The sequence below is a fragment of the Chroicocephalus ridibundus genome, chromosome 4 (assembly GCF_963924245.1).
Source record: "Chroicocephalus ridibundus chromosome 4, bChrRid1.1, whole genome shotgun sequence".
Lineage (NCBI taxonomy): Eukaryota > Metazoa > Chordata > Aves > Charadriiformes > Laridae > Chroicocephalus > Chroicocephalus ridibundus.
The window spans coordinates 93,835,386-93,848,232 of NC_086287.1; the positions used below are offsets into that span (position 1 = coordinate 93,835,386).

A 12,847-nucleotide genomic window follows, 5' to 3' on the forward strand; every position below is an offset into this window, starting at 1 on the left:
CTGTGTGCTGGAAGAAATACGTGGGAAAAATCTTACAGCTGTGTCTCACTGGCCTTGTTTTGTACCCACTGGTGTAATTTTCTCTTTTTTTTTGTGTTTTTTTTTTGTTTGTTTGTTTGTTGGTTTTTTGGTTTTTTTTTTCATTTACTGATGGCAAAATCCCCCTGGCCGGCCCATGGAATTGCCCAGATATGCTTTTGTGCAGTGGGAGGGGAAGAAAATCAGGAATGTCAGGCTGATGGGAAGACTCTTGGGAACAGAAGGTCTCCCGCTTCTTTGCTGGCTCAGGCAGCCCCGTCCTGTAAGCGTGCCCTGGGTTTTCGCTGCCATTATTGCTGATAGGAAGCTGTTCCTACTCTTGCTTTCTTGCAGTTAGAAACTTTTGTGTTTCTAGCCCTTATTTATCTTAAAAGGAATCTTGGTCCATCTCCTGAACGTCTTCCATCAGAAGACTTCTGCTTCCCTCGTGGCCGGTGAGCGCTCAGTGCAAAGTCTGGCAGCCGTGGCACGCAGTGCCGTGTTTGCCTCCAGAATCCATGGCTTTTTAAAAGCCCTTGGAGTCCTGAGGTATCAGGTGAGCAAAATAAAATGAAATGATGGGCTGCCGATACCCCGTCCACCCCGTAATTGATGCGGTGACGGTGACACAGGGGATAACAGGGAGGGGGAGATTGATCGTGCTGCTCTAAGCCTGCCGGTGCTGGAGGATGCCGTTGCGCTGGAAGGGCAAAGCTGGCTTCTTGCTATGAGCCCGTCCAAGCCCCAGGATTGATTGATTAGTCCCAGGTAACGAGACTTTCCCAGATCCTTCTCTCAAACCGTGAAGTTATAGTTATAAAACAGAAATAGCTGTTACAGCTGGCTGGGCAGTGACAAGCCCTCCGGACAGCGCGGGGTCTGCGGAGGGCTTGGGGCTGCCAGCTCTGTACCGCGGCTCGGTGCTTAGTACCGTTAAAACGCATGGGTAGGATCCAGGTTTGGCCGAGCGGGAGGAGAGCAGGTGGAGATGTTTGGCTGTCAGCAGATCACCCCGGCAGCTGGTGGCACAAATCCAAAGGCAGCTGCTTATCTTCAGGAAGGGGCTGTTGCTGGGGCGAGTCGGACTGACACAGACAAAGCCGTTCCCGTGGCTGGAGTGGCGGTAGGGAGGATTTTATCTAGGGCAGGAGTCGAGCAGGCGTGCGAGGACGGGGGACTCTGGGGTGCAAGAGAGATCTGATGTGTTTTGGAGTGATGGGTTTTGTTTTATATTCAAATCCAAATCCGTGTGAAAATAACTCGGCTGCGTGGCCAGGCTGGAAGTCTGCCTGCGCTCCCCACAGCTGCTCTGGACTTGGGAAGGCAAAAAAAAAAAAAAAAAATAAAAATCACACAGCAAAGATTGAACAACCCTGAGCATCTGTCTCCCTTCAATTCTTCCGGCACGGTCCTGATCCCTGCTTGCCACCACGCGTCTCTCCCGGCCCAAGGCAATGGCTCTCGGGAGCAGCAGGCTGAGGAGCGCAGGGCTGTGCGTTCAGCCCCTGGCTTTGGGGAGGTCCTTCTCCATCCTGCTGCCTCGAAGGGGAAAGATGTTGGGGGGCTGAAGAGAAAAAGATCTTTGGGGAGGGAGGCTGGGAGAAGCACAGTAGGGGTTAGATCCTTCTAAATGCGATTTTGCCTATTCCGGCTTGTTTTAGGGAATTGTGCTGGTAGGTGGAGTTTCTGCAAGGGAGAGCAACGTTCCCTCTCCAGGCACATCAGCCATCGGTTCGGGCAAGTCGTGTTCCTCCTCTGTTTTCCCTGGTGCCAAGGGGATCTTGGAGTACTCATGTCCCAGTTCCTGAGGTGTCTGGGGGGTTTCCACCTTGTGCATCCACCTCGCCCCAGGGAGGGCCGGCCCTGGGCTGGGAGGCAGCGTGAGCTCCCTTCTGTTCAGTGGCACGGTGCCTTTGTTGGACGTGCCCTGCTCTATTAAGAATAACAACCAACATGGTGGTGTTGGGGTTTGTTTTTCTTTTTTTTTTTTTTTTTTTTTTATCTTAGGAGCTGATTGTTCTGAAGCAGTGGAGTGAGAGACGCGGGGGGGAGGCGGCGCCGACGCAGCCAAGTAGAAAGTAATGAAATGGAGCCCGAGCGAGCAGGACGGAGGGGAAGGGGGCAGAGTGACAGCATGAAGGAGAATCACTTGTTCGCCTTCCATCAATCCCTGCTTTTTCTCGCCGTCGCACGCGCCTGTGTGCAGCTGAGCGTGCGCGGGCAGGGAGGGGAGAGGCGGCGCGCGGTGTCAGGAGCTGTTAGGGAATACATTTGTCAACAACGGGGCAGGGATCGGAGCGAAAGGAAAGAGGCGGCCATCACAGTAGCCTTTTATTTATTGATGGCTTTGGATCGTTCCTGTCTTGGGAAGAGCTTACCTAGGGGGAAGAGTGGCAAGGTGTGGGAGGAATGGCCCTGATTGATTGTAATATTTATGGCTCCTACCCTTTGCTAACTGCTCCCAGGTGGGGCTGCTCAGTCGGGGCTCGCTCGGTCTTTATTCCCCACCAGCAGAGGTGGCTCCTGGAATTTGCCCCTATCTGTAGTTCCCACAGGTTAGCAGGCGTTGCGACTGAAGAACGTCTGTCCCACAGGGACCGTTCCTCTCGGGACGAGGGCTGTTGGTGGAGCTGCCCTCCTGGCTCGCTGCTGTCTCCAGCCTGCAGATGTTCTACCTGCGGTTTCTGGTGGCCGATGCGAGCTCCGTGCCCGCTCGCCAGAAGATAACCGTTTCCATTGCAGTGGAGTCTCGCTTCCCATTCAAGTGCATGATACCTCTCTTCCCAACCCTGCCATCCATCTTAAAAGTGTTTCTCCCTCAAAAGTCTGAGTCTCTGGGCTCCTACCTGTGACTTGGTGTTGTTCCAAAGAAGAGCTCCCACGCTTTGAAAAGCTGGTGGCTTTGTGAAGCTTCCGAAGAGCTGTACGTGATAAGGGAATTAGTTGATTGTGCCACAAGCTTCCATCTTCAGGAGCAAAACCTTAGCTGTAACATGGTGGTACTAAAAAATGCCGTTTCCGTCATCTTGTGCCCATTAAGAGTGAAAGCATGTAGGTGATCCACTGGTGGGATGAGAGAGTCGAATAATGTGCTTTGGGCATGATGAGGGTTGGGACCTGTTTTGCTGGACGTGGATGAGGGGCACAGAACAGGCTTCCAGTTGTTTGTACTTTCCAGAAATCTTAGATAGCAGAGGTTTGATTGTTCGTGAGCAGCCCAGGGTGGCTTTGCTCTGGACGAGCCTGTTGCACTCCTGTGCCTCAGTTTCCCCTTGCACCGTACGAAGGAGCAGTGGCAGGGTTCACGGCCTCGTGTACTGTTTGCCGAGCCCTCGCTTGTGAACCTCTTCAAAGGGGCTGAGGAGTTGGCACTGACAGCGCTGACGATCGCTTCCCTCTGCGCTTTATGTTGGGGTGTATTTTTATATGTGTATGTTCCCTTCCTTTATAGGTTTGGAAGAAGTTGCTAAGCTCCGAAGCTCCCCGTATCAGTGTCTTCATGGCAGTGCCCACTATCTATGCCAAGCTGATGGAGTATTATGACAAGCATTTCTCTCAGCCGCAAGTCCAGGATTTCGTGCGTGCCTTTTGCCAGGAGAACGTCAGGTAGGTGAGCGATGCCCCTCTGCGCTGGGCAGGGGCTGGCTGTCCCCACGCTGGATCCGCCGAGGGTGTTTTTAGTGTCTCTTTCACAAGAACCGGGGTGACGTTATTTAATTATGAGCCACTCTTGCATGGTAAAGCCAAAAGGGGTCTGCACACTCGTTATTTGTGTCACCCTACGTAACACAAGGCGAAAGACTTTGTCCTGCATCCCCAGCTTGTACTGCAGTACCCCTTTTAGGAGGCTGTCCCGTCTTAAAACCCGTATCAGACAAAGAATCTTCTATATGTGAGGAACATTCTTGGTAGCAGTTAAAAGGTTTTTGGGGATTCTGTCTTCAGGTTTTATGTAGGAGCAGGCTTTGTGTAATCCTGTGTTAGACCGCAAATTCCCTGGAGCAAAGGTGATGTTGGATGCTTTCTTATATGGAGTTTCCGTGTGCAGGTTAATGGTGTCAGGCTCAGCAGCCCTGCCTGTGCCCGTCCTGGAGAAGTGGAAGAGCATCACTGGGCACACGTTGCTGGAGAGGTATGGGATGACTGAGATTGGGATGGCGCTTTCTAACCCCTTGCATGGAGTCCGTGTCCCAGGTAGGAGTCTCTAGAGGGTGCACGCTGTTGGGAGGCTTTTGGCTGTGAAGTGTTCTTGTTTTTTCTGATCATGGAGAATACACATCTAATCACCATTTGTTGTGATTGAGGAGCAGGATGTGGTAGGAACAGTGATGCTGGTAGGGGAATTGGCCCAGAAAGGGGCATGGGTGTGAGAAGCGTCTGGTGGGCTTCTCTGGGATCACTGCCCGTGGTGGATCGGCAAAGCTGTGTGTGCAGAGCTCGCAGTGGTGCACACTGACCTGATCGGCCAGGCTGGTTCTGTCCAGGAGGCAGAGTCCATACCGACGCTTTACGATGTCCAAAGTCTCAGCTGAAGCACTGTGATGGGACTGCCTCAGCTCCAGCTCTGTGAAGTTGTATTCGTGTGCGGTCTTGACACAGGAGTCCCCACGCGGCAGTTGGTGTCCAATCGATCGGCACTGAGCGTTTAAAATAGGATGTCTGCTCACTCTTATTTTAGTGCAAGTTTCTTGACTCTTCAGGAATTAGAAATTGTCACACCTCGTTGTACACTCTGGTTCTGTTCTCTCCTTGTCTTCCCTCACTTCTCTTAGCTACACTTTGTGACTCCTCTCATTATCTGTAGTTTATGTAACCTAGAAATAAATTGATCTGAAACATTAAAAATATGAAATGCCCCCGCCCTCCCTTTGGTTAAAAACGTGGCCATCTGTCTGCCGAGCCACCCAGCCCACCACTGTGCCACCTTCTCCTCCCCACATGCTGTCTGCACGTGCGTGGCACCATATGCATCGTCTTGGTCTCCCGTGTCTGGGGGACCAGAGTTACCCAGGGGGGGCTGTCCTGGGTGTCATGGCTTCCCACAGCACCCCAGTCCCATGGGATGCAGAAGCCGCGCTCCTGCAGGGATCGCACAGGGAGAGGAGAAACCACGGCTCCCCCAGCACCGGCTCCTCAACGTGAGAACAGCTCGGAATACAAACTCTAGTTCACTTCTGCAGAGCAACTGTAGTTCTCCCACCCCGGCTCAGCCAACGTTCCCTTCCCCGAGAAACCCTGGAGAGGGAAGCAGGCAGGGAAACGAGATTCCCACCTGCGTGAGCTCAAGCTGTCCGTGATCGCCACGCCGCAGGGTGACGGTGCAGTTTGAATGTCCCTGTGGCCTGGTTATATTTGCTTTCCGTTCGTCTTCGGGAGGGGGAACGAGTGGAGGCTCTAGAAATTTCCCAGGAGAAAAAAGGAGAAAGGAAAGAAGACTGAAAACAACACGGGCAAGACAGATGTCTTGTACCTGGGTCTGCAGGGGAGCTGGGGAAGATCCTCTCGTGCAGCTACCAGCGGAGGGGCTGGGGATAAAGGCCGGCTGGCCGTCATTCCAGCCGCCATCCAGGGGCTCGCTGCAGCCCCGAGAGGGGAGAGAAGGATCTTACAAAGGTGTGGATCAGTGAGAGACATTGCAGAAAGAAGGCTATAATTGAATAGGCTTGACTAATTTATTTCGGGAAGTGTCAGTTGGGAAGCAGATGGGTGAAGCTGAGGCATAATTTACTGGAGCTGTGAAAGAGCTTTTGATATAGTAGCCCATTAGAGGCTGGGATGTAAGGTCGCCACGGAGCACCCAGGGCGAGAGAGTCAACTGAGAAATGCAGCGATGGGCTGGGAACAGAGGCTGGGCGGGAGGAGGGGTGAAGTGTCCACAGAAAAGACCTCAGACGGCGTCGGCGTTACAGGGAGAGATGCTAGGCAGTGGTGACCACAGACCCACGTGCTGGCCAAAGCAGTCAGAGCACCGCATGCATGGCACTTAACCCCTTGGGTAAATCCAGGGATCCTCACGCTTGCCTGGGGGATTTCTCTTGGATTGGAAGCAGTACACATCCTTCTCTGCTGCTTCATGAGCTCCTGCCTCGAGGAGGGGTCCTGGGGCTTCCCTCGCCGCTTCCACCCACTTGGCGTGGCTGGGGAAGGGTCGAGTCCTTGGCACCTGCCTGTCCTGCCCGTGTCACCGCCGGTGTCTCTGGCAGCGTGGCACCGCTCTTCACCCGCGGCACGGGTCTGAAGGGGCAGGGGCGGGTGGGCAGCCTTAATTTCCAGAAGAAGAAAAGATGAAAGATTTGAAAGATAAATGTTTGCTTGTATATGGTTAAAACCCTGCTTAAAATGCCTCTGTTTTCACCAGCTCTCATTCTAATCCCCCCTGGTGCTGTTACTGTGAAGGGAGATGAATAATTCATGGACGGAGAATGCCTCACTGGGCCTAATCACCACTTTAATTGGAGGTTTAGATCAGAGGCGGCTAATAGCTCCTACAGCGGGGACTCCGTGTATTGTTGACAGTGAGATCGTTGAGTGCCTTATCGTTGGCCTGTTTCAATTCTCCCAGGACACCACCGCACATAACAGCATCGAGGTCCCCAGATACCGAAGGACACAGACCGCAGGGCCAATTAAATTTATCTGGGAAGAGCTGACAACTTTTTTAAACAGAGGGGAAGGAGAACCGGTGAAAGAATAATAATGTCACTCCTTGCTGACTGCCGCCCGGCTGATGCCGGCTGAGCTGACACCGTGGGCATGTTGCCAGCATTTCTTAACATTCAGGAGCCTGCAAATTGGAGAGAGCTGGGAGGGAGCGAGAGGGGAAGGAGCAGGGATTTCTCCCCAGTTTCCCCTCAGGATTATGGCTTGGGGACACAAAAGGAAGCCAGTACTGAGTGTTGACCCCCCTTCTGATCACCCCTGATCGTGGTCTTGGTGAAGCCAGGACCTCCGGTGCCATTCCTTTGGGAACAGGCTCAGCCTTCTGCTGACCTGTTGGAGTCAGCACGGTGTGTATCTTGACACGACAGATGGACCTGAGAAGCTCTGGTCATTGTTTTTACACGAATTTTATTAATACTGTCAGGTTCGTGTAGCTCTAATCAATGTTACGAACGTTTCCAGCCTTTACAGATGTTGATTTCCAAGTTTGTAATTTTTCCTAAATACCAGAAAGCCTTTTCCAGACCGAATATAAGGAAACCACCCCCCACGAGTGACTTATTTTACATGTTGGTTTTACTTTATCCAAGTAGGAAATGATTTGTAATGGTGATCTGAAACACCGTGTGGGAAACACGTTGCCTCCTCTGTGTCTTCAGGTTTGTTTGACAGCACTGTGCTGATGGTTGGTATTTCATTCTCAAAGACTGGGACCAGAAGTGGGCACTAACCATTTAGTCCTGCTGCCCGTGGATCAGTCCATTATATTTCTGCATTGAGGCCAGTAGCTTGCATCCAGGGAGGAAGCATCTTCCAGGAAGGCATCCATTTGATCTCGATTTGAAGGCTTCCAGAGGTGGCAAAATTGGGAGAGCCCATGGCAGTTCATTGCGCTGGTTACTGCTCCCTCCGCGAGCTTTGCAAGACTGACTTTGTGGTGCCTGCCCGTCGTCCCTTGCCTCGTCTCGCAGGCGGGTTGGAGGCTGTTCGCACAAGGCGTTTTCCGCACTGGAGAAAATGTTCCCATAGAAGTCTAAAGGGTGGCTTCAAGCAAGCTTGATGCGCAGACACCCAGCGTGTTTTCCATGACTTGTTACTCGCTTTTTCAGTCCTCCTGGAGTCTACCATGGCAGGTAACAGACTATTAAAACACATAAGTACCTCTACATGGCACCTCTGGGCGCTTCTACTGGTGACTTGTCCTGGCACACGCTTCTCCCTCCGTACCCTGCTGCAGTCCCCTGACTCCTGGCAGCGTCTGGCCGGGAGATGGGAGCAGCCCAAGCGATGCTCATGGTAAGACAAGGGCCTGGCTGCGCGTGTTGCCTGACCTGAATGCCGAAGGCAATTTCAAGCTGAACAGACACACATCATAGAACTGCCGTGTCGCTTTCTGTTTATTTCTTGCCAGATTTGCTAATTGTTCGGGTAGTTTCGCTGCAATAAAATCTCACTCCCTCATAGCCCATCTGCTCTTAGCTGATCCTGCAGGGATGCCATAAATCTGGGCTACGACGACATATCAATTTCCATGGCAACTGACCAATGTAGCAAACAAAATCATGATGTCACAGATACCGGATCTCCATGGCTTGAACAGGAGAATGAGACCAGGATAGGGAAAATGCCACTTGAACCCAAACATCTGAAGAACAGATGACAAGAGGAAGACAGCGCTGAGCTCCAGGTCCTGCACACCCTGCTCTAAGGACTTTCCAATGTCGAGCTGACCCTAGCAGCTCTAGGAAACATCACCAACTGGAAGCTCCCCAGGGGAAAAAAAATGATCATCTCTTAAAATAAAGAGTACGCTTACTGATATTTAAGCTCAGGCCTGTCCGGTCCTCCTGAGCCACAGGCTGCTCTGTGCTGACATCCCTCTCCCCACTCGCAGGGGATGAAAGTCACGGGCTTCATCTTGCAGTGAGCGCCGTCCTGTGCCATTGAGATGCAGAGTGAAACCTGCCGAGCCAGCAGATGCCCACCACTCCTGGTTGCTGCTGAGCCTGGAGCCCCCCGTCAGCCAGAGGTCGCAGGAACAAAGCTGCCCTTTCTTCTGTGCTTGCAGATGCTCACCAAGAAGAGCGTGCACTAAGCCAAGGGGTGGGAGTGCCGCAGGCTGCGGGTTGGGGAGCTCCGGGTCGCAGGACCATCCTGGAGCTTAATAGCAGTTGTTCGTGACGCTGTGTCAGATTCCCTGGCTTTGAAAATTGAAACCTGTGGAAGAACGTTGTGGTTTTGATCTCTGCTTTTCTCCTGTGATGTTTTATATAGAGTGTATTGATGTCTCATAAAACTGAGATAATCCCTTGCAATTCTCACACTGTTAAGCCTTTGCCTTCTCTGTCAGGTCCAGGCTGTAGAGAAGCAGTGAGCCACTGTAGTAATCATCGTGCTCTTTCTTTTCACATCTGTGTAGGTTTTGTGGTGCCTTTTTTTTTTTTAAAAAAAAAAAAAAAAAAAAAAGACAGCTTCATTACTGAGCTACGAAGCTGTGCTGATGTCTTCAAAGACTGGCCAAGAGAGACTGTTCAGGGCCGGAGACACATTTGTTTTCCTAGGCATTTCCAACACTGCCTGCTCAGCGAACAGCAGCGTATTGCACCGCAGTGACATTTGCATGCAGACATACGATGTGATCGAAGCCTTCCTGAAGGGTAACCCCCTGCTAGGAAGTTCTTTAGTGCCAGCACAGTCTGCAGATGCCATTGATAGACGAGCAGCTGCTCTTTTGCATCCTTGATTTCGTTGTTTCCCAGAGGCTGTCCACTCTTTCACTCTTGTTTTCTGTTGCAGGTTCTGTGGGCACCCCGCTTCCAGGGGTGAAAGTGCGCATCGCCACCGAGACCGTGAAAAACGGTGGTCGTTCCTACACCGTCCATGCTCAGGGAGATAAATACAACACGCAGGTACTGCTCAGCCACGGCCTCTGCTGCTTCATTTTGTCTTGTGAAAAGTTCTCTCCCCCCTAGCTCTTTGAAGCCCCGAGGGTTGAGGCGTGCTCTGCTGTTATTCCCAGGAACTCAGTGATGCTATTTAGAGTTTTCTCTTTCTCGTACTCATTTATGGCTTACTGTAGCCATGGTACTTTGTGGACCGCGCAAGTGTTGTCCTTGCCTGCAAAGAAGAACAACATGTGAGAGAGAACACCCCTCTGTATGGGGGTGGACGGTGAAGGCTGTGGTATAAGGGCTATGGTATAACGAGATGATGCTGTGTCTGGTGAGGCTGTTGGTGGCCCAGAGGAAGGTGATGGGTCAAGCAGTGTCTGGCTTTTGAAAGCCGGGTCAAAAAAGTTGAAGTCAGCTGCAAAAGGTAAGAACAAGGCATTGACAGGAATTCAGACGGGCCCTACTCCGGTCACTAAATAGTCTGGAGGAGAGGATGAGTGCTGGAAAATCTAGAAATGGGGTCTGTGTTTATTTCACTGGGTTTGATCAGGGTTTTAGCAGTGAGAACTGGAAGGACAATTGGGGACCTTGGGGATTGCATTCATTTTGAAATGATGCAGGGGGCAACTCACCAGGTTTCCATGGAAGTCCAGCTCCGTGCCGAGCTCCGACTGCCAAGTGATATCTGCGCCAGCAGTTCTGGTATCTCAGAAGCTGGATATCCTCGATGGTGAAGTGGTTGGGCCCCTTCCCCATGCGCTGCCCCTGTGTTGGGGTGCTACGTGTTCCCCGCTGCAGAGGCAGCCCCCAGCCCAAGGTCCGGGGTGTCCAGCTGCCTCAGCCCCTTTCTCTCCCTGCAGAAACGGCTGAAGGGGGTCTGCGTTCCTGCCGCATCTCCTTTGCACCCTCATTGTGGGTGCAGGTCATGCCGCCTCCGACAGATCAAGAGCCAGGTGATGTACAGGCTGGGCTGAGCAGATAGATGCTGTGTGTGCGAGAGAAATTACGCCAGCAGTCGCGTGCGCCGGGTGGGTGGGAGACAGGCAGGCGTGAGATTCAACCTGAAATACGTAGCTTCGCTCGCTCCTCCGGGGAAATAGCTTCTCATCTAGCCGTGTGCATGCCAAGGGTTTGAAAGGAGCTTTCTGGTCTGGGGCAGGGTGTCCCAGGGACACTGCCGCTGTAAGTACTGGTGAAAGGCTCGAGAAAGCCTTTTTTTTTTTTTTTTTTTTTTTTTTTTTCTTCTCTAGATTATCTGTGCTGGCAGCTGGAGGAGCCGGCAGGACGACGGGCAGCCCCCCGTGTGTGGGTTGTGGTCAGGCGGCAGCAGGTTGCATTCTGTGTTCCGATGCCATGACGGAGCGCTGGATCCCACCCCAGCCGTGCAAAACGAGCCCAGGGGAGAGCTGAGAGGGACCACTCTGGCCAGGGATTGTGGCTTTTATTTAAAAAAAGGGTTGCCACTCTTCACTCTGTGTCACTGCCGTGGCGTGGCCGAGCAGCGGGCAGAGCAGGAGACCTGGGTGCAGAACTCAACACGTAGGAAGGTGCATCCCATTTTTGTCACTCCACTGGATGGGTGCTAGGTTTCACGGTTTTGTAGTCTCATCCTGGAGTTAGATCCTGGCCTTTTTTTTCCACTTGTGTGGAACTGAGACATGAAATATAACGTGTCCATTTTAATAATGATCCTATAATGCTTTTTTTACCCTAAGGGATCCCTAGACGCTTTACAAATTAGATCTTAGACACAAGAATCCCCAAAGCGCAGCTACTTCCAGGATGAAATGTGGATGTTGTTGGTCTGAATTATGAGAGGGGAAAAAAAAGTAATGTGTGTTTTTTTTTTTTCTGCTCAATACTCCTTCCCCTTTTTTCTGGTTGTTGTATCGAGCGACCGGAGAAGACGGGGAGCCCAGATGACCTGTGTCTGGTGCTGAAATCCCACCACCCCCCAGGGCTTCAGAGAGATGAGGCTCACACAACTCTCCTCTTTTCTCTGACTCCGGGCTGCTTGAGTTTGTATCTGGGGCAGAGGAATTGCCTTTTTATCCCAGCCGTTTCTCACATACACACTTCAGCCCCCAGCGTGGGTGGCTGAGGTCCATACCAGTGCTACCAGGAGCTCCCACCAGTGCTGGTGTTGGCCCCACGGCGCTTGCTGATGGCTGCCTTTCCATCAAGCTCTCCCTCGGGATTTTTTTTTTTTTGACTGTTCTGGTGAATTCTCAAGACATCAAGCGGGGAGGGTGTGGGGAGGTGGTAGAGTTTGCCTCTGGGCGTTGGCTGATGGGTTGGTCCCTCTCTGAAAGGCTGTCCCCATATCACCCACCTCCCTCCTTGTCCCAGCTAAACTGGGTGTTTCTTCAGGCTGAAGGGAGAGCAATGGTCCCATCTGAAGGGAGAGCAATGGTCCCAAGCAGGGCTACAGGCTTGGGGCAGAGTGGCTGGAAAGCTGCCCAGCAGAAAAGGACCTGGGGGTGCTGGTGGGCGGCCAGCTTAACATGAGCCAGCAGTGTGCCCAGGTGGCCAAGAAGGCCAACAGCATTCTGGCTTGTATCAGGAATAGTGTGGCCAGCAGGAGTAGGGAAGTGATGGTGCCTCTGTACTCGGCGCTAGTGAGGCCTCACCTCGAGTGCTGTGTTCAGTTCTGGGCCCCTCTGTACAAGAGGGACATTGAGGCGCTGGAGCGTGTCCAGAGGAGAGCTACCAGGCTGGTGAGGGGTCTGGAGACCAGGTCGTATGAGGAGAGGCTGAGGGAGCTGGGCATGTTTAGCTTGGAGAAGAGGAGGCTGAGGGGAGACCTCATTGCCCTCTACAACTACCTGAAAGGAGGGTGCAGAGAGGGGGGTGCTGGTCTCTTCTCCCAGGTGAGTAATGACAGGACCAGAGGAAATGGTCTGAAGCTGGGGCAGGGGAGGTTTAGGTTAGATATTAGGAAGAATTACTTTACTGAAAGAGCGGTCAGGCACTGGGACAGCCTGCCCAGGGAGGTGGTTGAGTCGCCATCCCTAGAGGTGTTTAAGAAACGTATAGATGTGGCACTTCAGGGCATGCTCTGAAAGGCAGAGATTGTAGGTTGGTGGGGGTTTTTTTGGGGTTTTTTGGATTTGTTGGTTTGTTTGTTTGGTTGGTTGGTTTTTTGGGGTTTTTTGTGTGTGTGTGTGTGTATGGTTGGACTCAATGATCTCAGAGGTCCTTTCCAACCATGAAGATTCTATGATTCTATGATCTGCTTTGGGCCACCCTAGGAGACAGTGGCCGGCTGGGTACCTCCA

General features: G+C 52.3%; 1 protein-coding gene across 3 annotated transcripts in view; it reads left to right on the forward strand.

Moving 5' to 3' along the window:
• Positions 1–12,847, forward strand: part of ACSF3 (acyl-CoA synthetase family member 3) — a 69,175-nt gene that overhangs the window by 12,349 nt on the left and 43,979 nt on the right. For all 3 annotated transcript variants that reach the window (XM_063334850.1, XM_063334849.1, XM_063334851.1), the window contains 3 exons: positions 3,470–3,624; positions 4,067–4,212; positions 9,475–9,587. In XM_063334850.1, the coding sequence (XP_063190920.1) occupies positions 3,470–3,624; positions 4,067–4,212; positions 9,475–9,587 (414 nt within the window). The remainder of the gene's footprint in view (positions 1–3,469; positions 3,625–4,066; positions 4,213–9,474; positions 9,588–12,847) is intronic.